Source organism: Erythrolamprus reginae, chromosome 3 (genome assembly GCF_031021105.1).
Source record: "Erythrolamprus reginae isolate rEryReg1 chromosome 3, rEryReg1.hap1, whole genome shotgun sequence".
In the NCBI taxonomy this organism is placed as follows: domain Eukaryota; kingdom Metazoa; phylum Chordata; class Lepidosauria; order Squamata; family Dipsadidae; genus Erythrolamprus; species Erythrolamprus reginae.
This window is the reverse complement of record NC_091952.1, coordinates 177,506,322-177,534,287: the sequence shown is the minus strand read 5'-3', so window position 1 is coordinate 177,534,287 and position 27,966 is coordinate 177,506,322. Positions and strand designations below refer to the sequence as shown.

The 27,966-nt window shown below is 41.8% G+C and overlaps 1 protein-coding gene across 1 annotated transcript in view; it reads left to right on the top strand.

Moving 5' to 3' along the window:
- ELOVL2 (ELOVL fatty acid elongase 2) overlaps positions 1–27,966 on the top strand; it is a 57,607-nt gene that overhangs the window by 17,668 nt on the left and 11,973 nt on the right. The window contains exons 2-3 of the mRNA XM_070747257.1: positions 13,414–13,477; positions 21,309–21,496. Of these exons, the coding sequence (XP_070603358.1) occupies positions 13,414–13,477; positions 21,309–21,496 (252 nt within the window). The remainder of the gene's footprint in view (positions 1–13,413; positions 13,478–21,308; positions 21,497–27,966) is intronic.

Sequence of the window (27,966 nt, the reverse complement as noted above, 5' to 3'; positions counted from 1 at the left end):
AAAAACAGGGTACAGAAAGGCAAAAGGAATATATGTAATGTACATTCTAGCAATTATAATTTACTTATACTGTATAGTACACATAAGTGGGGAGGGAGAAAAGAAGAAGGGGAGGGGGTTGGGGAAGAGGGGAAAGAGATATGAGGGGAAGAGGGATAGGAAATTGGAGCAAAAGAGGAATAGTAAGAAGAGTGTAAAGGGCCAGCGTTAGAGCTGGGGCTTCCATGCTTTGCAGCCTGTGGTTTAAACACATAGGTGGTGTAGATTTCCCTAAGGTTTTATCCATATGTTTTTGACGTAATTGCTAGTGCCAATACATATCAGTGGTTTAAGGGTTTGTTCATTCAGTTTCTTTGTTATTCAAAATTTGTGTCAATCGATGTTTACAGTTTGTCGTTTCAATTTGATATTATGATTTGTAACGTAGATTGCTGGTTTTACAAGTTGTTTTTGTTGGATATTTTTCTTGATGAATAATTTTTAAGTAATTTCTTTTTTTCAACCAATGGTACCATTTGTCCCATGCTTTATAGAAATCTGTCTCATCCTTGTTTTGCAATTCCATTGTTAGCTTGGACATTTCTGCACATTCCATTATTTTAACCAAAAGGGATAGAACGGTTGGGTTTTTTTCCTGTTTCCAGAATTGTGCATATAAAATCCTTGCGTCTGTAATAATGTGAATTATGATATATCTGTTTTCTTTATTAAAGTTTTGTCTTATGATTCCTAATAAAAATAGTTCGGGTTTTGCATGGATGATCTGGGAGGTGATTTGTTCTAGCATAATTTTGATTTTATACCAATATTTTTGGGTGGTTTCACATGTCCACCAGATGTGGTAGTATGTACCTGGTTTTTCCCTGCACTTCCAACATAGTGGTGATAAGTTTGGATACATTTTTGCAAGTCTAGCAGGTGGCAGGTGCCATCTGTAGAACATTTTGTAATGATTTTCCTTGTTTTTGGATTTTTAAAAATTGATATTTTTTTTGGCATTGCGCAAACATGTGTGCACCCACATGGCACAGCCACGTGGTGTGGGAGGAAGCGAACCGGCAGTGGGGTGAGTTAGAACCCACCCCTGACGCAGACAGTGCAATTTTTATATGCATGCCCCTCTCTTTCAAAGTTGAACATGGGAGCTGAATAAACAGTGAAACAAGAATGTAATTATTTTCCATGGGAAAGGATAATTGGTTCTGTACAGCCTATTCATACACCCCTCCTGGGCACATATTGGCAATGAAAAAGCCTGAAATATAAAATCCTTTAATTGTGTATCGTCTCACCATAACCAAGTGAAGGGATTTGATGCTTTCTGATGCTTCCGAAAGATAATTAAGGCTCAGTTCTTTCAATGACTATGTTCACAGCTCATTACACATTTTCAAAAGCATACGTTCCGAATCTTTCCTTAAGCTTTCACATCATGCCTGCTGTTTGTATGAATAGTTGTGGCTATAGACAACAAATTATCCTTTTTGCTTATGCAAAACTCCGGCCACTGAAGCAGTGCCATGGTCACGTTAACAAAATTAAGTCACTTGGTTGCTCCTAAGAACCCCTCACCCTCCTGTCTTTTCCTCATCCTGCTCCACTGAGTCCTGCATCCTCCCCCTCACCTCTGACAATTAATGTGCATCATCTTTTGTTGTTAAGCAAAAACAGCAGATAAGTAGCCCATTTGGGCCCTCCTGCCACTTTGCCTATTGACTTTTCTTGTCATTTAGCCAACCAAATGGTGATTACCTTAGTGTGGGATGTTGTGACCATGTAATTGAATTCTCATATCATAATTACATAACTGCAGGTATGCTGCAACCACTACAGTTGTAAATATTGGTCGTTAAGTACTGTTTGTTCAGCATAGTGATAATTTCGGACAAATGGTGGAACCAGTGATTGTTAAACAAGGACTACCTGTATTTCAACTGTATTTCCCAGTAAAATTATTGCTGGAGACTAATACAGTGGTACCTCATCTTATGAACGCCTCTTCTAACAAACTTTTCAAGATACGAATCCGGTGTTTAAGATTTTTTTGCCTCTTCTTCTGAACTATTTTCACCTTACAAACCCAAGCAGCTGCTGCTGGGATGAAGGGGTTTCTTTCCCCCCCCTTTTTTGAAAAAAGGGAGGGGCGGCTTGGAGGAGGAAAGATTTTGCAGAGAACAATGTGCTTGCAAAGGCACTGAAAGGGTGTCTTTTGAAGAAAGAAAAGGGAGGGGCGGCTTGGAGGAGGAAAGATTTTGCAGAGAACAGGGTGCTTGCAGAGGCACTGAAACGGTGTCTTTTGAAGAAAGAAAAGGGAGGGGCGCCCCCCTTGCCTTTCTTCCTTCCCACTCACCCTTTAGCCTAGCCTTGCTTCTTCCACCCGCCCCCTTTAGCTGCTCCTCCCTGCCCTCTGTTCGCCTCCCTTCTAAAGTTTGGGATTTTCCTGAAGGATTTGCACGCATTATTTGCTTTTACATTGATTCCTATGGGAAACATTGTTTCATCTTACGAACTTTTCACCTTACGAACCTCCTCCTGGAACCAATTAAGTTCGTATGATGAGGTACCACTGTAATCATTTTTAAGCACATTCAGTTGTAAAAGTATTTCTTACATTTCTGCTTTTAATCTTTGCACACTTTTGTAAAATACCAGAATATTTTAAATACCTTTCCATTTCAGTGTATTTTCATCATTAATGATTAATGGTTAATCATTGGCTTGGTTGTCTATTATTAAGGCATTCATAAAAAAATACACCATCTGGACAGGAACCGGAAGCAACAAAACTAAGGTATGCTAGTAGAAAAGGACAAACAAGTACTTTGGATAGTTCTGTTACTCAGGATTAAATTGGTTAGGGATTTTATATTAGAATATGAAATGGTGGATTAGCAAAGGAAACAATATTAGGCCTGAAGAGCCAATAATCTAATTTAAGACATTCTTTAAAACTAAACAATATGGGAACAACACAATTAATGCTAAAATGCCATGCATATTTACTTGAGAATAAGATATACTCAGTTTTTCTAATGTTAGTCATTTTGCCTTCCTTGCAAATGGAAGTAAAGGTAAACAAAAGGCAAGAATTAAAATTAATTATATGGTCAGTATGGGAAAATGAATTTACAACTAGAGGGCTACCATTAAGAGGCTCTCCAGGAACCATCTGTACAGTTGTGTATATGTATATCTGTGTATCTGCTCCAAGCAAACCACTAAGAATCTGAAATATCTGATGGGAGTGAAGTAGCCTTGCTATGACAGAGTTAAAGCGTTTGGATAATCTGGATTAAGATTCAAAATCCCATTAAAAATGTTATTTGTAATACTACGAATTTATTTACCGTATTTTTCAGAGTATAAGACGCACTTTTTTCCTCCCTAAAAGAGGCTGAAAATTTGGATGCGTCTTATACTCTGAATGTAGCTTTTTTGAAGCTTTTTTCCCCAGCCCTAACTAGGTGCTAATGATCTTCTCAGCTTTTCCCGCCTTTCATTGTTACTCTCTGCGAACATTGTATTCTAAGTCCTAAGTCTTTGCAAAGTTTTTTTTCATTGCTCTACTTGCTCCGAATGTTTATTTCCAGCCCTAACCAGGTGCTAACGATGTTTCCAGCTCTTACTGGCTTGCAAGCTCTTTCATTGTTACTCTCTCCAAATAAGGGATTTTTAAAGCCCTAACCAGAGGATAAAATAATGTGCTGAAGTTGACCAGACTAAGAATGGCCTTCCTCAAGGCCCAAAATCATCTAGCCAGGGTGCGCATGTGCACTGGAGCTGACATACAATAGAGTGATGTCTCACATACCCTCCACATACCACCTGTGGCACACGTGCCATAGGTTCGCCATCACAGGCCTAAAACATTTTGTATCTTAAGGAAAACATAGAAACAGAAGACTGACGGCAGAAAAAGACCTCATGGTCCATTTAGTCTGCCCTTATACTATTTCCTATATTTTATCTTAGAATAGATATACAGTGGTACCTCATGATACGAACCCCTCGTCTAATGAACAACCCGAGATACGAACCTGAGGTTCAGAAATTTTTTGCCTCTTCTTAAGAACTTTTTTCTTCTTATGAACCCGCCACCGCCGAGAGGCCCTGCCCCCCGCCTGTCGCTTTTTGAAACAGCCGGGGGGCTTCCCAGCTTCCTCCTGAACCTGAACGCCAAACCCGAACTTCTGGGTTCAGCATTCGGGAGGCCGCTGGGAAGCCCTGCCGCCTGGCTGTCACCTTTTAAAACAGCCGGGGGGCTTCTCGGCGGCTTTCCGAATGCCGAACCCAGAAGTTCGGGTTTGGCATTCGGGTTCAGGAGGATGCTGTTTTAAAGGTGACAGCCGGGCGGCGGGGCTTCCCAGCATCCTCCTGAACCTGAACTTTTGCCGAACTTCCAGGTTCGGCGTTCGGGAGGCCGCTGGGAAGCCCCCCGCTGTCCAGTTGTCACCTTTTAAAACAGCCGGGGGGCTTCTCGGCGGCCTCCCGAATGCCGAACCCAGAAGTTCGGGTTTGGCGTTCGGGTTCAGGAGGACGCTGGGAAGCACCCCCGGCTGTTTCAAAAGGTGACAGTCGGGCAGCGGCGGTTTTTTGTGTTTTTTTAAATTCGTTGCACGGATTAATAGATTTTACATTGTTTCCTATGGGAAACAATGTTTCGTCTTATGAACTTTTCATCTTACGAACCTCCCCCTGGAACTAATTAGGTTCGTAAGACGAGGTATTACTGTATGTTTATCCCAGGCATGTTTAAATTCAGTTACTGTGGATTTACCAACCACGTCTGCTGGAAGTTTCCTCCAAGGATCTACTACTCTTTCAGTAAAATAATATTTTCTCATGTTGCTTCTGATTTTATTTATTTATTTATTATTTAGATTTGTATGCCGCCCCTCTCCGCGAACTCGGGGCGGCTCACAACAATCTTTCCCCCAACTAACTTCAGATTGTGTCCCCTTGTTCTTGTGTTCACTTTCCTATTAAAAACACTTCCCTCCTGGATCTTATTTAACCCTTTAATATATTTAAATGTTTCGATCATGCCACCCCCCTTTCCCTTCTGTCCTCCAGACTATACAGATTGAGTTCATTAAGTCTTTCCTGATACGTTTTATGCTTAAGACCTTCCACCATTCTTGTAGCCCGTCTTTGGACCCGTTCAATTTTGTCAATATCTTTTTGTAGGTGAGGTCTCCAGAACTGAACACAGTATTCCAAATGTGGTCTCACCAGCGCTCTTTATAGCGGGATCACAATCTCCCTCTTCCTGCTTGTTATACCTTAAAAGGATAAGATGACACCCCCATGCTTTTTGTGTAAAAGTCTGTGTAGACATTTAAATTTTTCCTCAACATGGATAATGAAATAGTATCCTCCATTGTATTTAAAGGCTATAAGCTAAGGGAATGCAGGTGAGATCACAAGGTTCATAATTCTGTCCTCCAAAGTTTTATTGCCAAGTTTGGTGATTACTGCCTAATTGCATTAAATGCCCTGAGAATTTGTGGCTTATAATAACAAAACAGTTGCAGTTGTTTCAAAATATATAACATAGCAGCATTTGTTACATTTCTCAAAGATACTTTCAGTGTCTTTCAGCAGCATATGTTGCCTATGCACCTTGTTATTTAAAGAGCACTCTGTCCTGACTTTGTTAATATTTATAGTGGCAAAGCTTACAGAGCATTTTTGTACGTATAATAACACAGTGTTTTTCAACCAGTGTGCCACGGCACACTAGTGTGCCGTGAGACATGGTCAGGTATGCCGCGAAGCTCAGAGAGAGAAAGAAAGCAAGAGAGAGAGAAAGAAAGCAAGAGAGAGAAAGAGCGAGAGAAAGAGAACAAGAGAGAGAGAGAAAGCAAGAGAGAGAGAAAGAAAGAAAGAGAAAGAAAGAAAGAAAGAGAGAAAGAAAAAGAGAGAAAGAAACCAATAGAGAGAGAGAGAAAGAGAGGGAGGGAAGGAGAGAGAGAGAGAGAAAGACATAGAGGGAGGTAGGGAGGGAGAGAGAAAGAGAGCAAAAAAGAGAGGAAGGAAGGAAGAGAAAGAAAGAGGGATGGAGAGAGAAAGAAGGAAGGGAGAGAAAGAGGGAGAGAGAGAGAAATAGAACGAAAGGGAGGAAGAGAGAGAGAGAATTTTTTTGTCCAAACTTTTTTTAGCCCCCACCCTCCACCCACTCAATGTGCCCCAGGGTTTCGTAAATGTAAAAAATGTGCCGCGGCTCAAAAAAGGTTGAAAATCACTGTAATAACATGCTATTGTGGTAGAGGTAATCTCTGTTTAGCAACTGACTCGTTCAGTTGGCTGTTTGCTAAAAAATGAAAAAGGTCCATAAAGCAAAGGAAAGCTGAAATGAGATCATAAGCACTGTCAGTTTCACTTAGCAACCAATTAGTTTAATGACAAAGTTGCCAGTCCTGAACAAGGATTACTTATATATCAGGAGCATGATAATGTACTCATAGAAGTAAATCTGTATTTACGATAATTATCTAATATATTCAGCCTTGTTCTATTTTACCATTCTCAATCAATTTCTCTGTTGGATTGCAATTTTCCAAACCATTGCTATTCTGACTTGTTTAATAATGGGGGTCTTGAGTCAACTTATTCTAAATTGCTAGCCACTGATTTCCACAGACAAAAATTCTAAATTTTTTAAAACATAGAACATGCACTAGAATTAAATGCAATAGTTTATAATCTGGAGTCTTGTAGAAAAAAATCACCAATATTATCTGACATCAGAAATGTTATATTTAAATGCCAATAAAATGCTGCAATCCAATACTGCTACTGACATGTAACAGAAAATTGCCAGTGTCAAAAAGAATAACAAATTGGCCCAGTACAATTGGGCCAATTAACAGAGCTTTGGAGACAAAATGTCTCCCTCATCTTGTGCTTAACCTTTAAATTAACTTTTTATTTATTTATTTATTTTTATTTTATTTATTTATTTGTTTTGTCCAATATACAATGAGGGTTTTAGTGGGTATATATATATATATATACACATAGTAAAATACATGATGAAGGTTATAGAGGAGATACTCATACTAAAATATATCTAATAAATAATAGAAAAGAAGGTATAGAAATAGAACATGTCAATGAAAGAATAGAAGAAGAGATATAGGAATAGAAGAAAGGTATAGGGGATATAGGAGAGCAATAGGACAGGGACGGAAGGCACTCTAGTGCACTTGTACTCACCCCTTACTGACCTCTTAGGAATCTGGATAGGTCAACCATAGATAATCTAAGGGTAAATTGTTGGAAGTTTGGGGATAACACTATGGAGTCCGGTAATGAGTTCCACGCTTCGACAACTCGGTTACTGAAGTCATATTTTTTACAGTCAAGTTTGTAGCGGTTAATATTAAGTTTGAATCTGTTGTGTGCTCTTGTTGTTGTGGTTGAAGCTGAAGTAGTCGCTGACAGGCAGGACGTTGCAGCATATGATCTTGTGGGCAATACTTAGATCTTGTTTAAGGCATCTTAGTTCTAGGCTTTCTAGCAGGACATCATGGATTTATTCCCTTGAATATTCTATGGCTTTGGGATAGATATGAATGGACAAGGTTGGTTCTTAAGGAAATTATTAATTAATTAATTAATTAATTAATTAATTAACTAATTAATTAATTAATTATTTAGATTTGTATGCCGCCCCTCTCTGAGGACTCGGGGCGGCTCACAACAGAGAAAAACAAATCATAAATAATCCGAGTAAGTTTAAAACATTTAAGATTTAAAAGGAAACCCCATATACTAACAGACACACACACAAGCATACCATACACAAATTAAACATGCCCAGGGGGAGATGTCTCAATTCCCCCATGCCTGACGGCAAAGGTGGGTTTTGAGGAGTTTACGGAAGGCAGGAAGAGTAGGGGCAGTTCTAATCTCCGGGGGGAGTTGGTTCCAGAGAGCCGGTGCCACCACAGAGAAGGCTCTTCCCCTGGGGCCCGCCAACCGACACTGTTTAGTTGACGGGACCCGGAGAAGGCCCACTCTGTGGGACCTAATCGGTCGCTGGGATTCGTGCGGCAGGAGGCGATCTCGGAGGTATTCTTAGGTAGAGAATGATGAAATGAAAAAAAATGTCCATGAGTTTTAGGGAGCCAGTTGTAGTGTGCCAAGCCAGCAATGTATCCTTATTTGCTCATTATTCACACATGTTAGAGAAACATTTCATCAGCAGTTTTGGAGGGCACATTTAAGAAAACGCCATATATTCAAATCTTATACTCTTCTGACAGCGGAATAGTGGTTATAATTGTTGTTGTTTCCCAGCGGTAGGTTCCTCCCAGTTTGGACTGCTCAAACCAGTAGCAACCCACTGGTGATGTCACAATTATGTCACGGAACTGGTTCTGTTGGTGCCAATCCATGGACACTGCCATCTTTTTTTTGGAGGGGATTATTTTGTGGAATTTTTTCCAGAGTTTTTTTCTTCTGCGCATGAGCAAAAGTCAAGTTTCTGGCACTATGCATGCATTGCCATCTTGTTTTTGGCTTTTGGGGGGAGGTGTTATTTTCGGTAGAACGCAGTGCAGTGTTTCGGCGTGACCACGCAGCGCAGGAAGAAGCGAACCCACATGTACAGCGAGTTAAATTAGAACCCACCCCTGCTGTATCCTTTGCAGAGGTTCTTTCAATTTATTGTTAGTCCTACTTATGATTCCCCTTTTCCCCTTGAACTGACAATCATTAGGCCTCATTCCTTCTTTCAAAGGAAAAAAAATACATAATTAGCTAAATTCTGTTTGGTTGCTAATAGAAACTGAGAACAGATAGCTCCAATTTAATCTGTGCTTGTTTAGTTAGTTTCTGTTTTACTAAATTGGTAGGATAATCCTCTTTATTTATAGAATGTGTTTGAGATTCTACCATACTTCTATTCTTACTTTTCCTTAGATTTTTTTCCTTGTAATAATTGACTAACTATATTGTTTCTGAATATATTTTGCAAATGACTAGTGACAAATTCAAACTCCAAATTGTCCCCACCAACACCGGCTTTCTAAGGCGAAATCACTACATGATAGAGGCAGCAAACAAACTGGGTTACAACTTTTCATAACTCGCTCAACTTTGTAGTTACAGCCATCGTCAAATCCCACGCAAATACAAGTCGTAGCACACGAGTGAGCCTCGGATTGCCAAAAGGCACAAGTCTAGTGAACTTGTACACGCCCCTTACTGACCTCTTAGGAATCTGGATAGGTCAACCGTGGATAATCTAAGGGTAAATTGTTGGTGGTTTGGGGATGACACTATGGAGTCCGGTAATGAGTTCCACACTTTGACAACTCGGTTACTGAAGTCATATTTTTTACAGTCAAGTTTGGAGCGGTTAATATTAAGTTTAAATCTGTTGTTGCTCTTGTGTTGTTGTGGTTGAAGCTGAAGTAGTCATGATTAAACTCAGATCGCGTAGACCAGTGCCCAACCTTTTGTAACAGAGGGCTATGTTCAAGATGACCACAGGCAGTTGGTATATCAGTGTCTTCTTGGGGATCTCTGCCCAATGGCGAATGTCCACAACCCAATCTGGCCAACCATACTTTTTGGTTTTTAGCATCCAGGTTTCTTCCAATCGGTAGCCCGCAACAATGGAGACATCAAGGACCCACCACTGGTTCTCTCTTTCCACGATCAGGGCAGGGTTGATGAAAGAGGAGCCCGATCAGATTATCGGCTCGACTCGACTCAAATAAGAGCAGTAAGAAGATTTCACATTTGCAATACAGGGTGTGTTCCAAAAGTAATGCAATTATTATTTTTTAAGTAATTTATTGAACAGACTTGCACAAACACTTAAAATTCTTCAAAGTACTGTCCTTGGGCCTCTATACATTTTTTCCAGCGACTCTGCCATGACCGGTATGCACACTGGAAGGCATCTTCGGGGACCTCTCGCAAGGTCTTCATCACAGCTGGTTGGATCTCTTTTTTGGATGAAAAACGGGTTCCTTTCAGGGCTAGGAACAAAAAGAAGTCTGCTGGGGTGATGTCAGGAATATAGGGGGGGGGGGGCAGCATTGGCATCTGGTGTTTGGCCAGCAACTCATGGACTCATAGCACGTTGTGGCAAGGAGCGTTTTTTGTCCATAGAAGAGATCCAATCAGCCATGACAAAACCTTGCGAGAGGTCCCCAAAGATGCCTTCCAGGGGGCGTACCGGTTGTAGCAGAGTCACTGGAAAAAATGTGTAGAGGCCCAATTTTAAGTGTTTGTGCAAATCTGTTCAATAAATTAATTTTTAAAAAAATTGCCTTCTTTTGGTACGCACACTGTACCTATCAAACTTCAATTTTATATAACTATAAACCTAAGGCACATATGCCAGAAGTGGCCCGAAGAGCCCTCTCTTCTATCATGTGCACCATCACCCCAGGTCAGATCTCCACGGTGTGTCCTTTGTGAATTTCTGTTTCCCTGCAAACAATGAAACAGAAGCTCACAAAAGAAAAAGATCTTACCTCTTGCCGCACTGCCAGTGTTGGGATGCTGGTCTTTGGGTCTCTGCTGTGCATGCACACATGACCACACATGCACTCATTCGCATGCATGCACACATCTTTCAGTTTGGGCACTCGGTGCCTAAAAGGTTGGCCATCACTGCTATGCAACATTCTTAATTAAGAGAACTACTGTATCTTTAAAATCTCAATCAACTTTGACAGAATAATTTGAAATTTGAACTTGAGCAAATCAGATCATGCTTGTTATGGCAAAAGTTCCATTTCAATAATAATAATAATAATAATAATAATAATAATAATAATAATAATAATAATAATAATAATTATTATTATTATTATTATATTTGTATGCCGCCCTTCACCGAAGACTCAGGGTGGCTCATAGAATACAAAAAAACAGCACAACAAAACTAATTACTACTAAAAATCCTATATACAGTATATTAAAATCAGTCAGCCAACTCATTCACAACCATACATTACATCTCATAGACAGGTTAAAAAAAAAGTATCACAACCTCTTCTAAAATGTTGTCGTACAAATTGTACTCTTCCTAGATTGCTTTTAAAAGAAGGTAAACTGACAAATGTTACCTTCTTTAGTTCCAATGCCAGATGGCCTATTCTTTAAATCAGAGGTCCCCAACCTTTTTTGCACCAGGGACCGGCTTTAAGCTAGACCAGTTTTCCATGGCCCGGTGGGGGGGGGGGAGCTAGCTGTCAGCGGCGCCGTAAAAGGGGCGATCAAGAGAGGAATGGGTGAATGAATGGACGGAGGGTGGGAAGGAAGGAAGGAAAGAGGGAAGGGACAGGAACAGAAGAAGGGTGCAAAGGAAGCAAGGAAAGGTGTGAAAGGGGAGAGTAAGAGAGGAAGGAGTGAAAGAAGGGAATGAGGGAGGAAAGAAGGGAGGAAGGAAAAGGAAAGCAAGAAATGGAGGGAGGAAAGGAAGGAAGGAAAGAAAGAAAGAAGGGGGGAAGGGACAGGAACAGAGGAAGGAAGCAAGGAAACTTATGAAAGGGGAGAGTAAGGGAAGAAGGTAGGAAGGAGAAAGAAAAGAAGAAATAGAGGAAGGGAAGGTAAAAGAGAGAAAGAAAAAGAGCAAGAAAGAAAGCAAGAAAGAGAAAGAAAGAAAGAAAGAAAGAAAGAAAGAAAGAAAGAAAGAAAGAAAGAAAGAAAGAAAGGCAACTTCAAAGAAAGGCTCACTGAGCATCTCTCACTCTCTCTCTCTCTCTCTCTCTTTCTATCCCTCTTTCTTTCTTTCTCTTCCTTTCTCTCTCTCCTCTTCCTTTCTCTCCTCTCTCTCTCACTCTCTCTTTCTCTCCCCCCCTCTCTCCCCTTTCCCTCTCTCTTTCTCTCTCTCCCTCTCTTGCTATCTCTCCCCCCTTTCTCTCTCTCTTTCTCTCTCTCCCTCTCTTGCTATCTCTCCCCCCTCTCCCTCTCTCTTTCTCCCTCTCCCTCTCTTTCTCTCTCTCCCCCTCTTTCTCTCTCTTCTTCTCACTTTCTCTCTCTTGTTTTCTTTCTGTCTCTTTTGCTTTCTCTCTCTCTCACTCTTTCTTGTTTTCTTTCTCACGCTCTTTCTCTCTCTTGTTCTCTCTCTTGCTATCTCTTTCTTCCCCCCCCTTTCTCTCACTCTCTCTTTCTTACTTTCTCTCTATCTTGCTGTCTGTTGCTATCACTCACTCTCGTTCTCCGTTCTTCTCAGCGGTGACGCGCGCACGCCCTGCCCGCCTCACCTTTGCGAGAGCACTTTCGCCCCGGGCTCTCAGCAAAGGGGTTTGCAGGAGAGATGGGGCCGGCGAAGGTGATATTCAATGTCGGGGGCGCACAGGCGGTTGCACGCGCTCCCTATCTCCCTGCTAGCCCACTCGGAATATTCAAAATAAGAAAAGCCTTCGCCGGCAAAGGTTTTTCTTATTTTGAATACTCCGAGTGGGCTAGCAGGGAGATAGGGAGCGCGTGCAACCGCCCGTGCGCCCCCGACATTGAAGACCTCCGCTGAGAAAAGCCTTTGCCGGCATTTCCTCTCGGCGTCAAGGAGGCGCAGCGGCGGGCGGAGAGAGGGAAGGGGGGGGCAGCGGCATCCCTCCTGGCCTTGGCGGGCCGCCCGACCCTCCCCACCTCCTGCAAACGCGGCGGGGGGGAGAGCGAGGAGCCGGTTCCGGCGGGCGCGGGGCTTGGCTGGCTGGCGGGGGGAGCGCCGCTGGTGGTGCGGAAAGGCCGAGGGGGCCCTGGCGCCGCGGACCGGCTGAAAACCCCCAACGGCCCGGTGCCGGTCCGCGGACCGGCGGTTGGGGACCTCTGCTTTAAATCACTTAATAATTTTTCTTTGAATGTGTTCTCAAATTACTGTTCATTTTTATTAAGATTATAATGGTAAGAAATTAATTGTTTCTATTGTTAGCTTCCAGATTCATTTGTGTTAAAACACCGGAAAGCCAAAATAATTATTTCTTTATATCATTGATACTTAAAACTGGTTTGCTTGTTTTAAAACCTAAAACAATAGTGAAGAGCATTGAAGAACCTCTTAATTAAAGACTATGTTATTCAAATCTGATGTATATTTTTTATTTGTTAAATTTTTCTTAATATATATTCTTCATACATACAAATGGTTTTTAAGATATAAATATTGAAAATGGAACATTAAATTGTTTGCATTCTCAGATTACATGCATTGATACTTTGCTCATTTGCCCTTTCTGTGCTTTTTAATATGTACTAATCATTTCAATTAAAAATACACAAAGCAGGAAAAATTCAGGACTGTAGATTGTTTCTTCTCAACCATAGCATGCTGTCATAATCTGTCTGTCTATTTATCATCTTTGATATAACTATGAACAAATAATGAATGTAATTCATTATATAGTATAAAATATAATACAATTTCTGTTTTTTGTTACCTTTTAGGAACAGCTGAAGGCTTTTGATCAAGAAGTAAACGAGTTTGTGGATTATATGTTTGGAGATAGAGGTATGTATTTTCTGGAGCTTTCTGGCTTTAGCAGGTATTTAGAAATAATATATTACTGAAAATTTGATCTAAATAACTGAACACAATAAGTGATGGAGAGCCTTAGAGATTCTATCCCTTTCTTTTACTTCCACCATGCTGAGTAATAAATAATACAATTTTGGTAATTTAAAATGTCAAATTTGCCAAGGTTTCATTGACTTCAAAATTCTTTCTTCGCTTCTTTATAATTTGGGAATGTACAACAAAAATAAGAAATCCACTTGGGTATATGGAAAAAGGAATTACAGTCATTTTGTGAAGTACGGGATGCCTCAAGGGGCATATTGTGCTTCGGTAAAGATAAGAAAGATAAGAAATCCTTTTGGTTTATGGAAGAAGGAATTCTTTTTCCATTTCCTTTTATTTAGACAGAGCAGGAAAAAGATTTGGTAGATCCAGTTTGTATATCTACTTTACTACTTCTCTGTTTTTTAAATTTTGTGTTGGATTTTGAGATTGCCTGATCTCAAAAAGTCTCTGCATGCCTTACATCATTTGAAAGTACAGTGGTACCTCTACTTATGAATTTAATTTGTTCCGTGACCAGGTTCTTGAGCAGAAAAATTTGTAAGAAGAAGCAATTTTTCTCATAGGAATCAATGTAAAAGCAAATAATGTGTGCGATTGGGGAAACCACAGGGAGGTTGGAGGCCCTGTTTCCTCCCAGGAGATTCCTAGAGAAGCCCCACGGAGGCGTCTCCCCACCTTTTCCGGCTCTGTTTCCTCCCAGGAGATTCCTAGAGAGGCTCCATAGAGGCTTCTCCCCACCTTTTCTGGCCCTGTTTCTCCCAAGTAGGCCTCCTAGAGAGGCCCCACGGAGGCTTCTCCTTGCCTTTTCTGGTTACAGTTTCGGAGGCTGGGGTTTGCAAATGAAAAATGGTTCTTGAGAAGAGGCAAAAAAATCTTGAACACCCGGTTCTTATCTAGAAAAGTTTTTATGTAGAGGCATTTGATTTTTTTTTTTTAATAAACTTTATTGGATTTTTCATAAAAAGACAAAACCAACAAACATACATTTAACATAAATTTGGGGTTGCAATACCCCTGCTTATTCTAGAAGTTAAGTTTCCATACAGAAAAAGAATACCTTATTAATACTTTAAGTCAACTTAATACTTTAAGTGAAAAGAAAAAACTCTATTTGATCTTATAAAAAACCTTTCATTTATAGACTAAATAAAACACAAAATGTAAGTCATACATTCTTCTTTTTCTTATTTATCCATATATACACTTTATTCCATACTACATAAAATTCTGATTCTTCTTGGTCTTTTAACCGTCTTGTCATCATATCCATTTCAGCGCAATCTAATATTTTCTTGATAACCTCTTGATTGTATATGCGCAAAATTGGAAAGGGGAAAATATCCCCAAAGAAGAAGAGGTTATCATGTATGTAGAGGCATTTATAGGTAGAGGTACCACTGTACATAATTTAAGAAACATGGCCACCTGGATCAAACCACATCACTAATATTTTTTTTAAAAAATCAATGGAGTTCCACAAGCACCCTAATCTTCACGTTGAGAAGCAGAACAAGGTCTCCAGAACACTTGAAAGAGTGGGAGTTATACAAATCTCTCCTAGTCTAAACTGAATAGACTAGGAAACCGATGTCATGCCAGGCAATATTATTTTTATTATAAAGGTTTAGTAGCATAATTCTATAAGTCTGGATACTCTCCCTCTCCCTTCCTTTATCTTCCTTCTGTCTCTCAAGGCTATTCCCTCTGCTCAGCACACAGGGGAATGCTGTTCCAAAGATAGGAATCTTGGCAGAGAAGGCATATTTCTTCAATCCCACAAGATGAAAACATTTAATGGAGGGAACCTGGAGCACACCTGTTCTGATTATGTTTACCAGCTGGGCAGAAAATTTGGAAACATGTGACTCTTCAGATAACCAGGCCCTTTGCCATGAACTGCTCCATGGGTGGTGAACAGTGCCTTCAGTTGAGGCCAACCGGTATCCCATGCAGCTCACATAACAGCCATGAAACATGGGTGTAAGCAATGAAGGGCTCCCTGTTGCCGGCGCTACTAGTGCACTCCCAGTGACCGGTGCAGGCGCATAAGGTGTGTGTGCATGCGCCGGCATGAGAGTTGGCTTCTGTGCATGCACAGGAAGCAAAATCTCCTGCGAGGATGCTCATGCACATGAGATTTCACTAATATTCTGCTATTTCTTTGCTTCCGTGCATGCCTGGAAACAAATAAAAAATTGGAGAAATCTCATGCGCAAGAGCATCCTCACGTAAGATTTCACTTCCTACGCATGCGCAGAAGCCAAATCATGCAGGTGCGCACTTATACATGTGGGGGATGTGGAGATACATGTGCATCCCCCTTTTTCCTACCGGGATGGTGTACCGGACCTTCCATACTGCAGCCCAATATTGGGTGTGACACCCAATTTTCTTTGCAATTAAGTGTATGCTAGTGAGACACATGTGGAAATAGACTGAATTGAAGGACCAATGAAATATTGGATTGTCTAATGCAGCGGTCACCAACCAGTAGTACATGGACCACTGGCAGTCCGCAAGGAAATTTTGGCGGTGCGGAGAAAAGTTATTTGCATTTTTACATTGCACTAAATACTATTTTTATCTTTTTTTAAAAAATAAATCCTATTAGTGGTCTGCGGGATTTAAAATTATGAATTTAGTGGTCGCTGAGGTCCAAACGGTTGGTGACCTCAGGGGTGGACTGGTAGCCGGAACGGTAAATTGGGCTTGCTGCGGCAGCTCGTGAGTGCTTGCGGGGCTAGCGCGATTTTGCTTCTGCACCAGTGGAGATAGAAAAATTGTGCACGGAGCTGCAGGTGTGCCCGGACTTTGGCAAGGGTTTATTACTTCTGCGCATGCCGAAACACCGGCGCACCTGCGGCTCCATGCAGGATTTTGCTATCACGCTAGCCCTACAAGCACTCACAAGCTGCCGTGGCAAGCCCAATTTAGCATTGTGGCTGGAGCCCACCCCTGGTGACCCCTGATTTAATGGATGGTTGATTTGTCATTATTCACCATTGGGGCCACATAATTTAGAATTTATTGATTGATTGATTGATTGATTGATTGATTGATTGATTGATTGACTGGTTGATTGATTTGGATTTGTATGCTGCCCTTCTCCGAGGACTCGGGGCGGCTCACAGCATATACAAAAACAGAACAATAATATTAAATCCAATTAATACTACATTAAAAACAACCATTAAATTCAATTAAAAGAAAGCAAAACCTTTACTTTACTAATTTAATGTTCGTATCAGGGCAAAGCCCACATTTTTGTACAAAGAAATTGAAGAAAATATAAAATACGTTTAAACTTTCAACAATCAAAATCACTGGATTCTGATAAGTTATTTTCTGCTTCCAGTTTATTATGATCCATTTAACAACCATACCTTATACAGGTAGTCCTCAACTTATGACCATTTATTCAGCATACCGTGCTTCACAAAATGACTGCAATGGGGAGAGCCGGGATTGCATGTGTGCCTTGCTGAACTACAGCAACAACTTAAGGACCGTAATTCTAAACTCAGTTGTGGCCATAAGTTGAGGACTACCTGGAGTTTAAGCAAATCATTTATAGTACATCAAATAACTACAGGTAGTCCTCAACGTACAACCACAATTGAACCCAAAATTTATGTTGTTAAGTGAGAAATTTGTTAAGTGAGCTTGCTCCATTTTATTACTTTTCTCACCTCATTTGTTAAGTGAATCACTGCAGCTGTTAAGTGAATCTGGTTTCCCCATTGACTTTGTCAGAAGGTCCCAAGAGCAGATCACATGACTCTGGGACACTGCAACCGTCATAAGCGGGCGGATTCCTGTTATCTCTGCTACCGGTGCGCTGTGCGCCCAGCTTCGGTTAGCTTGCATCCACCTGTGCACCTCCCAGAGTGGTTTTGCTTCTGTGCATGCTCAGAAAGCAAAATCTTGTGAGGGGACATGTGCATGCACGAGATTTCAGTGATTTTTGTTGCCTTCCATGCAGGCGCAGAAGCAAAAAATTGCCAGAGTCTTGCATACACGTGCGTCCCCTTGCAAGATTTTGTTTCCTGTGCTGTGCAAGTGTGCACACAAGTTAATTGAAACTGCGTGCACAGCACAGCAATCACTACTGGTGCGCCATCCTTTACGAGTAGCAACCCGCTACTAGTCATAAGTATGAGTCAGTTGTTATTATTATTATTATTATTATTATTATTAATTATTATTATTAACTTATTATTATTATTATCTATATTATTATTATCTATATTATTATTATCTATATTATTATTATCTATATTATTATTGTTATTAATATTATTATTGTTGTTGTTGTTGTTGTTATTATTATTATTATTATTATTATTATTATTATTATTATTATTATAATATAGATAATATATATAGCACCAGCCTCCTGGTGCTTCTTGACCTCTCAGCGGCTTTCGATACCATCGACCATGGTATCCTTCTGCGACGGCTGGAGGGGTTGGGAGTGGGAGGCACTGTTCTCCAGTGGTTCTCCTCCTACCTCTCCGGTCGGTCGCACTCGGTGTTAGTGGGGGGTCAGAGGTCGACCTCTAGGTCGCTCCCTTGTGGGGTACCTCAGGGGTCAGTCCTCTCCCCCCTACTATTTAATATCTACATAAAACCACTGGGTTAGATCATCCAAGGGCATGGGGTGAGGTATCATCAATATGCAGATGATACCCAGCTTTACATCTCCACCCTTTGTCCAGTCAGTGAAGCAGTGGAAGTGATGTGCCGGTGTCTGGAGGCTGTTGGGGTCTGGATGGGTGTCAACAGACTCAAACTCAACCCAGATAAGATGGAGTGGCTGTGGGTTCTGCATCCCAAAGACAATTCCATCTGTCCGTCCATAACCCGGGGGGGGGAACTATTGACCCCCTCAGAGAGGGTCCGCAACTTGGGCGTCCTCCTCGATCCACAGCTCACATTAGAGAAATATCTTTCGGCTGTGGCGAGGGGGGCGTTTGCCCAGGTTCGCCTGGTGCACCAGTTGCGACCCTACCTGGACCGGGACTCACTGCTCACAGTCACTCATGCCCTCATCACCTCGAAGCTCGACTACTGTAATGCTCTCTACATGAGGCTACCTTTGAAAAGTGTTCGGAAACTTCAGATCGTGCAGAATGCAGCTGCGATAGCTTTCATGGGCTTTCCTAAATTTGCCCATGTTACTCCAACACTCCGCAGTCTGCATTGGTTGCCGATCGGTTTCTGGTCACAATTCAAAGTGTTGGTTATGACCTATAAAGCCCTTCATGGCATCGGACCAGAATATATCCAGGACCGCCTTCTGCCGCACGAATCCCAGCAACCAGTTAGGTCCCAGGGGAAGAGCCTTCTCTGTGGCGGCCCCGACCCTCTGGAACTAACTCCCCCCCGGATATCAGAGTTGCCTCCACCCTCCTTGCCTTTCGTAAGCTCCTCAAAACCCACCTGTGTCGTTAGGCAAGGGGGAATTGAAATTTTCCCTTCCCCCTAGGCTTATATAATTTATACATGGTATGTTTGTATGTATGATTGGTTCTTTAAATTGGGGTTTTTTAGATTATTTTTAATATTAGATTTGTTTACATTGTCTTTTTATTGTTGTTAGCCGCCCCGAGTCTGCGGAGAGGGGCGGCATACAAATCTGATAGATAAATAAATAAAAAAATAAAAAAATTAAAATTAAAATTAAAATTAAAATTAAAATTAAAATTAAAATTAAAATTAAAATTAAAATTAAAATTAAAATTAAAACTAAACTAAACTAAACTAAAATAAAATAAAATAAAATAAATTATTATTATTATCATTATCTATATATTATTATAGATGTTATTATATCTACGGAGAGGAGCGGCATACAAATCTAATAAATAAATAAATAAAAATACATATATTTATTTGTTTGTTTGTTTGTTTATTTATTTATTTATTTATTTATTTATTTGATTTGTATTGCACCCTTCTCTGAAGACTCGGGGCGGCTCACAGAATACAAAAACAGCATGACAACAAATCTAATCATTAAAATTACTACTAAATATCCCATATATATTAAAATCAATCAACCAACTCATTCACAACCACACATTGCATTTCATAGACAGGGGAAGGGGACTTGATCTAATTCCGCCATGCCTGGCAACATAAATGAGTCTTGAGTTGAGACTCTTGCGAAAGGCGAGGAGGGTGGGGGCAGTGCAAATCTCCAGAGGGAGCTGATTCCAGAGAGCCGGGGCTGCCACAGAGAAGGCTCTTCCCCTGGGCCCCTCCAGACGACATTCTCTGGCCGACGGGACCCAGAGAAGGCCAACTCTGTGGGACCTAACCGGTCGCTGGGATTTGTGTGGCAGAAGACGGTCCCATAAGTAACCTGGTCCGATGCCATGTAGGGCTTTATAGGTCATCACCAACACTTTGAATTGTGTCCGGAAACCAATCGACAACCAATGCAGTCTGCGGAGTGTTGTAGAAACATGGGTGTATCTGGGAAGACCCATGACCACTCACGCGGCTGCATTTTGCCAAGCCTCTGAATGTTAATCACATGATCTGCGGGGGAGGGATGCAGCAAAGATCATACATTTTTTAAAAATGGTCATAAGTCACTTTTTTCAGTGTCGTCGTAACTTTGAATGATCACTAAATGAACTGTTGTAAGTTGAGGACTACCTGTATTGTATCTGAATAACTTGCCCAAGCATAATATTTTCTACAAATAACCCTTCTGTGCCAGAGGTGTCAAATTCAGTTTCATCAAGGAACACATTAGTATGAGCTGCTTCCCATAAATTTATTTAATTGCTTTTAAAGTGCAAATACAAATACAGTGGTACCTCGGTATTCGAATGCTTTGGTTCTCGTACATTTCGGATACCGAACAAAATTTTCGGCAAAAATTTGCTTCGGTATCTGAACAAAAATTCGGATACCGAACTGCCACAGAAAATTTTGCTTATTATCCGAAATGCTACAAGATCTGAGGGAACGGGGTGAGACAGAATGGGAGTTGGAATCCGACACGCCCATCCCGGCCACCCACTAAACAGCCTCCCAGTCTCTAGTCTAAGCGCTCTAAGCTGTAGGAAGGGTGGTGGCGGCTGCAATTCCGGCAGTTTCGGGGGGGGGGGCTCCTTTCCTCAGTGGTTCGTCTTGTTCCCTTTAAACAGCTACACCAACTTTCTCCTTCCAGACGGTGGCGGCAGCTTTCCTTCGAGCAGCAGCAGCACCGGGAACGTCAGTGGCTTCCCTTTCTCATGTGACATTCCCGGAGCTGCTGCTACTCGTAGGAAAGCCGCCGCCGCCGTCGCCACCACCGGGAAGGAGAAAGTTGGTGTAGCTGCTTAAATGGAAGAAGACGAACCACTGAGGAAAGGAGCCCCCCCCCCGAAACTGCCGGTATTGCAGCTGCCCCCACCCTTACTACAGCTTGGAGTGCTTAGACCTCAGATCTTTATCCCATAGGAAATAAAGGAAATAGGGTCTGGAAACCAATTAAACCCATTTCCATTATTTCCTATGGGATAAATTAATTCGGTACTCGACCAAATCGGTTCTCGACGACACTTCTGGAACGAATTGTGGTTGAGAATCGAGGTACCACTGTATATGTTTATATGTGTGTATGTGTATGAATATGTATATTATAATTATAATATATGATTATATAACAATTTAATAGATATTGGAAGAATAAGCAAGAACTGATCCTGGTGATTAATATATTTTTCAAAAATTGGGATATGTTTTGTTGTCATTTCTTCAGATCCCAGGGTCAGAGGATGGCTTATGCTGGATTCATACTTACCTACTTTTGCTCTCACAATGCTATATCTGCTCTTCATCTGTCTGGGCACCACGTTTATGAAGAACAGGCCTGCTTTGTCACTCAGGGGTCTTCTTATTGTATATAACTTTGGTGTCACAGTGCTATCGTTTTACATGCTGATAGAGGTATGTCTTCTTAACTGAGCACAGTTTTCTTTTCTCTGTTTTTTTATTCAGCCAATTGGGATTTGGTAAGCATATTTGGGTCAAATTGACTTCTCAAAGTGGAATTGAGAGATGTTTTAAATGCATCTGTCCTGTACCACTGCAACAACATAGCCAAGAAGGCTTCAAGAGTTGTAAACCTAATCCTACGTAGCTTCTGCTCTGGCAATCTCTCACTACTTACCAGAGCTCACAAAACTTTTGCCAGACCCATCCTCGAATACAGCTTGTTTGGAACCCATATCGCATCTCAGACATTAACACCCTTGAAAATGTCCAAAGATACTTCACCAGAAGAGCCCTTCACTCCTCCACTCGAAACAGAATACCCTATGAGACTAGGCTTTCAATCCTGGGCCTAGAAAGCTTAGAACTAAGATGCCTTAAACATGATCTAAGTATTGCCCACAAGATCATATGCTGCAACGTCCTGCCTATCGGCGACTACTTCAGCTTCAACCACAACAACATAAGAGCACACAACAGATTTAAATTTAATATTAACCACTCCAAACTTGACTGTAAAAAATATGACTTCAGTAGCCGAGTTGTCGAAGCGTGGAACTCATTACCGGACTCCATAGTGTCATCCCCAAACCCCCAACACTTTACCCTTAGATTATCCACGGTTGACCTATCCAGATTCCTAAGAGGTCAGTAAGGGGCGAGTACAAGTGCACTAGAGTGCCTTCCGACCCCTATCCTATTGCTCTCCTATATCTCCTATACCTTTCTTCTATTCCTATATCTCTTCTTCTATTCTTTCATTGATATGTTATATTACTATATCTTCTTTTCTATTCTTTCTTAGATATATTTTACTATGAGTATATTCTCTATAACCTTCATCGTGTATTTTACAATGTGTATACCCACTAAAACCCTCATTGTGTATTGGACAAAATCAGTCAATCAATAATAAATACATTCAGGATCATCTATTCTTTTAATTTCTGTGATCTCCGTGACTCAATAGGAGTAAAATCAACAACACCAAGGCACTGTTCATAGCAGCATTAGGACAGGCACAAAGTATTAGATCCATAGAAGCAAGGGTGTACCACACCAGAAAAGACCCAATGTTCAAAATATACAGAGGAGCCTCAAAGACAGTCGAATACATAATGGAAGTGTCTAAGATGCAGGCAGAATGACATACACAATAAAGGCACAACCAAGTAGCTGGCATTTTATACAGGAAATCCTGTCCAGTGTATGCGCTGAAGCAGTGATGGCGAACCTTTCTGTCACCTTGTGCCAAAAGTACATGCGTGCGCACGCCCCTGTCTGCATTGTCTGACACACGCTCCTGCTGATGGTCATGGCACTCGCATGAGCACCCAGAAACAGACCAGCTGGCTAGCGTGCATGCACACTCTGGAAACAGGAAGATCATCTTCCTGGAGCGCGCATGCACAATGGACAGCTGTTCTTTTGGTTTCTGACATTTATTCATTCATTCATTCATTCATTCATTCAATCAATTTTTATGCCGCCCTTCTCCTTAGACTCAGGGTGGCTTACAACATGTTAGCAACAGCACTTTTTAACAGAGCCAGCATATTGCCCCCACAATCCGGGTCCTCATTTTACCCACCTCGGAAGGATGGAAGGCTGAGTTAACCTTGAGCCGGTGATGAGATTTGAGCCACTGACCTACAGATCTACAGTCAGCTTCAGTGGCCTGTAGTTCAGCACTCTACCTGCTGCGCCACCCCGCCTCTATACATGCCCATGCACAATAAAACCAGCTGGCTGGCGCACTGGAATCCAGAAGAGCAAGAGGCAACTGCTCCACTTGCCCGGAGAAATGGCCCTGCGTGCCACTTCCGGCATGCATTCCATAGGTTTGCCATCACGGCGCTAGAACCTCCCAAGTTTATTTATTTATTTTATTTATTTATTTTGTCCAATACACAATACATATTGAAGAGGATAGACATGAAGTATTATATATAAAGAAAAGATATAAAAGTAGAGGAGAAGATATATGAAAGGAAGAAAATATATATGATATATGAGATAAAGGAAAGACAATTGGACCGGGGATGAAAGGCAGGCTAGTGCACTTATGTACGCCCCTTACTGACCTCTTAGGAACATGGAGAGGTCAATCGTGGATAGTCTAAGGGAGAAATGTTGGGGGTTAGGGGTTGACACTACCGAGTCCGGTAATGAGTTCCACACTTCGACAACTGGATTGCTAAAGTCATATTTTTTACAGTCAAGCTTGGAGCGATTAATATTAAGTTTGAATTTGTTGCGTGCTCTTGTGTTGTTGCGGTTGAAGCTGAAGTAGTCATTGACAGGCAGGACGTTGCAGCATATGATTTTGTGGGCAATACTTTGATCGTGTTTTAGGCGTCGTAGTTCTAAGCTTTCTAGGCCTAGGATTGATAGTCTGCTTTCGTAGGGTATTCTGTTTCGAGTGGAGGAGTGAAGGGCTCTTCTGGTGAAGTATCTTTGGACATTTTCTAGGGTGTTAATGTCCAAGATGTGGTATGGGTTCCAAACAGATGAGCTGTATTCAAGGATTCAAGTTCAGATGGGAGATTCATGGAGAATAAGAGGGCTAAGATTCTGAGTGAGACAGATCCAGACAAATAGCAAGTCATGGTAATAGAAGCTGCAGTAATAGAAAAAGACCAGAAGACAACAGTGGTGATACCGTAGATGTAGATGTGCTACCGTGTTTCCCCGATAGTAAGACCCCCCCGATTGTAAGACATATGGGGGGTTTCAGGGGGGTCGGCTAATATAAGCCATACCCCGAAAGTAACACATATGTCTTACTTTCGGGGAAACACGGGGTACAGTACTGGATAAAACAAAGGATTAACAACTGCTTTGAAATTCTATTTCCTAGGTCTAGAAACTGTTGAGATCGAGCGCGGGCGACAAGGGGTGGAAAGGGGGGGGGGGGTCCTTTCAAGCGGCGCTGGGCGAAAGAGGGCGGGCGGCCAGCAGCAGAAGGCAAGAGGTGCCTTCTTCTCCAGCTCTCCGGCAGATCGAGCACGCAAAGAGGCACCTCTCACCTTCCGCCGCTGCTGGCCGCCCTCTTTCACCCAGCGTCGCTTCGGAAGCCGCCGAAAGCCGTCAGGGGGGCGCTTGGCGACCGCCACTTGGCGAGCGGAGAGGCGGTCGCCAAGCGCCCCCCTGATGGCGTTCGGCGGCTTCCGAAGCGACGCTGGGCGAAAGAGGGCGGCCAGCAGCGGCGGAAGGTGAGAGGTGCCTCTTCGCGTGCTCGATCTGCCGGAGAGCTGGAGAAGAAGGCACCTCTCGCCTTCTGCTGCTGGCTGCCCGCCCTCTTTCGCCCAGCGCCGCTTGAAAGGACCCCCCCCTTTCCACCCCTTGTCGCCCGACAAAGGAGAAACTTCTGCAAATCGTGCGCCGTCTCCAGCGCTCTCTTCGGGTCGGGTTGCGTGAAAGAGGCCGGGGTTGGGGGAAGGGGAGAGGTAAGATGTGTTTGGGTTTTTTTGCAACGCCGCTCCGTTGGGGAAAGAGGGAAGGTGGTTCGCTCGGAGTTGGGGCTGAACAGAAGCGCATGGAGAAGCCCAACCTTGGGGTGGGGTGGGGGAGAAGGGAGAGCAAGGAGGGCCATTGTGCATTGCCAGGTGGTGGGGGTCTCCCCCAGTTCAAAAGGTGCCTTGGCTGGAAGAGTAGCTGGTTTCCAGGGCATAAACTGGCTCACTTCCGGGGATGGTGCACATCCGCTCACTTGCAGGGAAACAGCTTTGGGGCTAAAGAGGCGCTCCGGGCGCAAGATTGTATCCCGAGTAGTAATTCCATTTACTGCTCCGATGTGCCTCGCTGCAGGCTTTCTGTCAATGAAATAACAGCAACATGTTCTCGGAAGCCACCGCCTCTTCCCCTGCCTCGCTGCCCCTTGTCTCGGGCGACAAGGGGTGGAAAGGGGGGGGTGTCCGGAGCTGCGCCCTCCTTTGCCCGCCTCCTTTCCAATGTAAGACATACCCCGAAAGTAAGACATAGTGGGGCTTTTGGGGGTAAAAAGAAAGTAAGACACTGCCTTACTATCGGGGAAACACGGTAAGTGCCAGCCACATCAGGAAGAAGGAGTCTGAGAAGGTGGAAAAGTCTGAAGGAGGAACTTTGGAAAGTAAATGCCAAAGTGATCACAGTGGTGGTAGAAACACTCGTAAAAGTTCCCAGGATTAACTTCCGAGCTCTGTGTCCAAAAAAGGTGCAGTATTCGGAACAGCTAATATAACTACACAGAACCCTCAAACCCCCAGGCTTCTGGTAGAGGATGTGAGATTGAGGAAGACACACACCACCTACAGGAGTGAGAGATGAATTGTGTGCCTGCCTCCCTGCCTATCATCTCTCCCTCTCTCTCTCTCCCCCTTCCCCTCCCTCTCTAGTCTATCTAAAATAGAGAGCTATCTTGGTCATTTGGGTGTTTTAAATATCATACTTCTCTGTCTCTAGTACTCTGCTTTTTTCTAATGCAATTACAACTGTTTAAAAATAATCTTTCTATAATATCTTATTTTATGCAATAACACATAATTGGGTGTAACTGTTCCTATTTAATTACATCTGAAGGTCAACCACTACCAAATTGAACAGTGACCCTCGAGAATTGACCGCCGTTTTTTAGCTAAAGTGCAAGCATATGCACTAAGTGAGATTTTCCTTAGTTTTCCACTGAGTGCTTAAATGTCAGAATTTGGAATATTCTAATAACAACAATCACCATTGACATATTTACAAATGCCTAGTAGTTTTTCAAAGACTATAGTTTTAGACATCATTCACATAGTTTTGTTCTTTCATTGTGGATCACAGTCACCACATTTTGTTTATTTAGCTTAATGTATATCATACACTATATTTTAATAATTTATTTTTCTGTGATAGAGGAGCTGAGGTCTTTAGTACTGCCTGCCTTATATCTCAGCAGCCCATCTAAAACCATGGATTAAACTACCTCTTTGAAGAGCATCTAAAAATAGGCAACCTACATAGAAAGCAGAGCAGGAAATCTGGATTTTTCCTTGAACAAAGCAATGATGAAGGAGCTCCTTTCTTGCCCTAGATTTGCTGTTTGGATTCTTGCACTGATTTTCTGAATCCATCTGAAAAGAAACAAAACATGTCCCTTCAGCATTAATTAATCATGGATTTGACTGAAACCCTTGACTTATCCTACCTCATTGCAATACCATCACAAAGAAGAAAAAAGTTTCATATTGTCTACATCGATACATTACAGAAAGAGATGTAATGATAAGTAAGATGAGTTTTGAGTTTTAGATTGCAGATCAGATGTAATTTGGAATCCTGACCATTTTGAAACCAAGACTTTACGTATAATTTGTGGACCATTTGCTTCGAGCAGAACTTTGATTTATTATGTTTGTTTGTTCGTTTGTTTGTTTATTTATTTAGTCCAATACACAATGAGAGTTTTAGTGGGTATATATATATATATATATGTTTTCGTAGATTTTCACGGGTACAAGTATGACAGTCTTGGTATATTCGGGTTTCTTCCCATGTAGGATTCAGAAATTTCTGGAGACGTTTCGACGAGGTCCCACTCGTCATCTTCAGGCTGGTGCTACTGTCCTTGTTCTAGGTGTTTGTCCTAGAACAAGGACAGAAGCACCAGCCTGAAGATGACCAGTGGGACCTCGTCGAAACGTCACCAGAAATTTCTGAATCCTACACAGGAAGAAACCCGAATATACCAAGACTGTCACACTCACACATATATATATATACACACACACACACATAGTAAAATACATGATGAAGGTTATAGAGGATATACTCATAGTAAAATATATCTATGAAAGAATAGAAAAGAAGATATAGTAATAGAACATATCAATGAAAGAATAGAAGATATAGGAATTGAAGAAAGGTATAGGAGATATAGGAGAGCAATAGGACAGGGGACGGAAGGCACTCTAGTGCACTTGTACTCGCCCCTTACTGACCTCTTAGGAATCTGGATAGGTCAACCATGGATAATCCAAGGGTAAAGTTTTGGGGGTTTGGGGATGCCACTATGGAGTCCGGTAATGAGAACTGCACCATAACAACTGACAAAATAAACCCAATAATGAGCAGAATTTTACACAGGAAAGTCTCTTGTCAGTGGTTCTCAGTCACTAATGAATATTAGGGAAACAAATCTGAGTGACTCACTCAGATACTTATACCTTTTGCCAATTACTTCAGAAGTCAAGGTGGACTATATTTATTTAATCTTTATTCGTGGTAGTTGGCCTACTCTCTTGAATGTTTGCAATATGTGCTATGGGTTTAAACAAGCAATAAACGGTCTTGCAAAACAAGCAATCTTGCTTTTTAGTCAAAAAGCAAGATTGCTTGTTTTGCAAGATCGTACAAAATAATGGCAAAAAGATAATTTAGAAGGGAAGAATCCTTGATTTATGTCT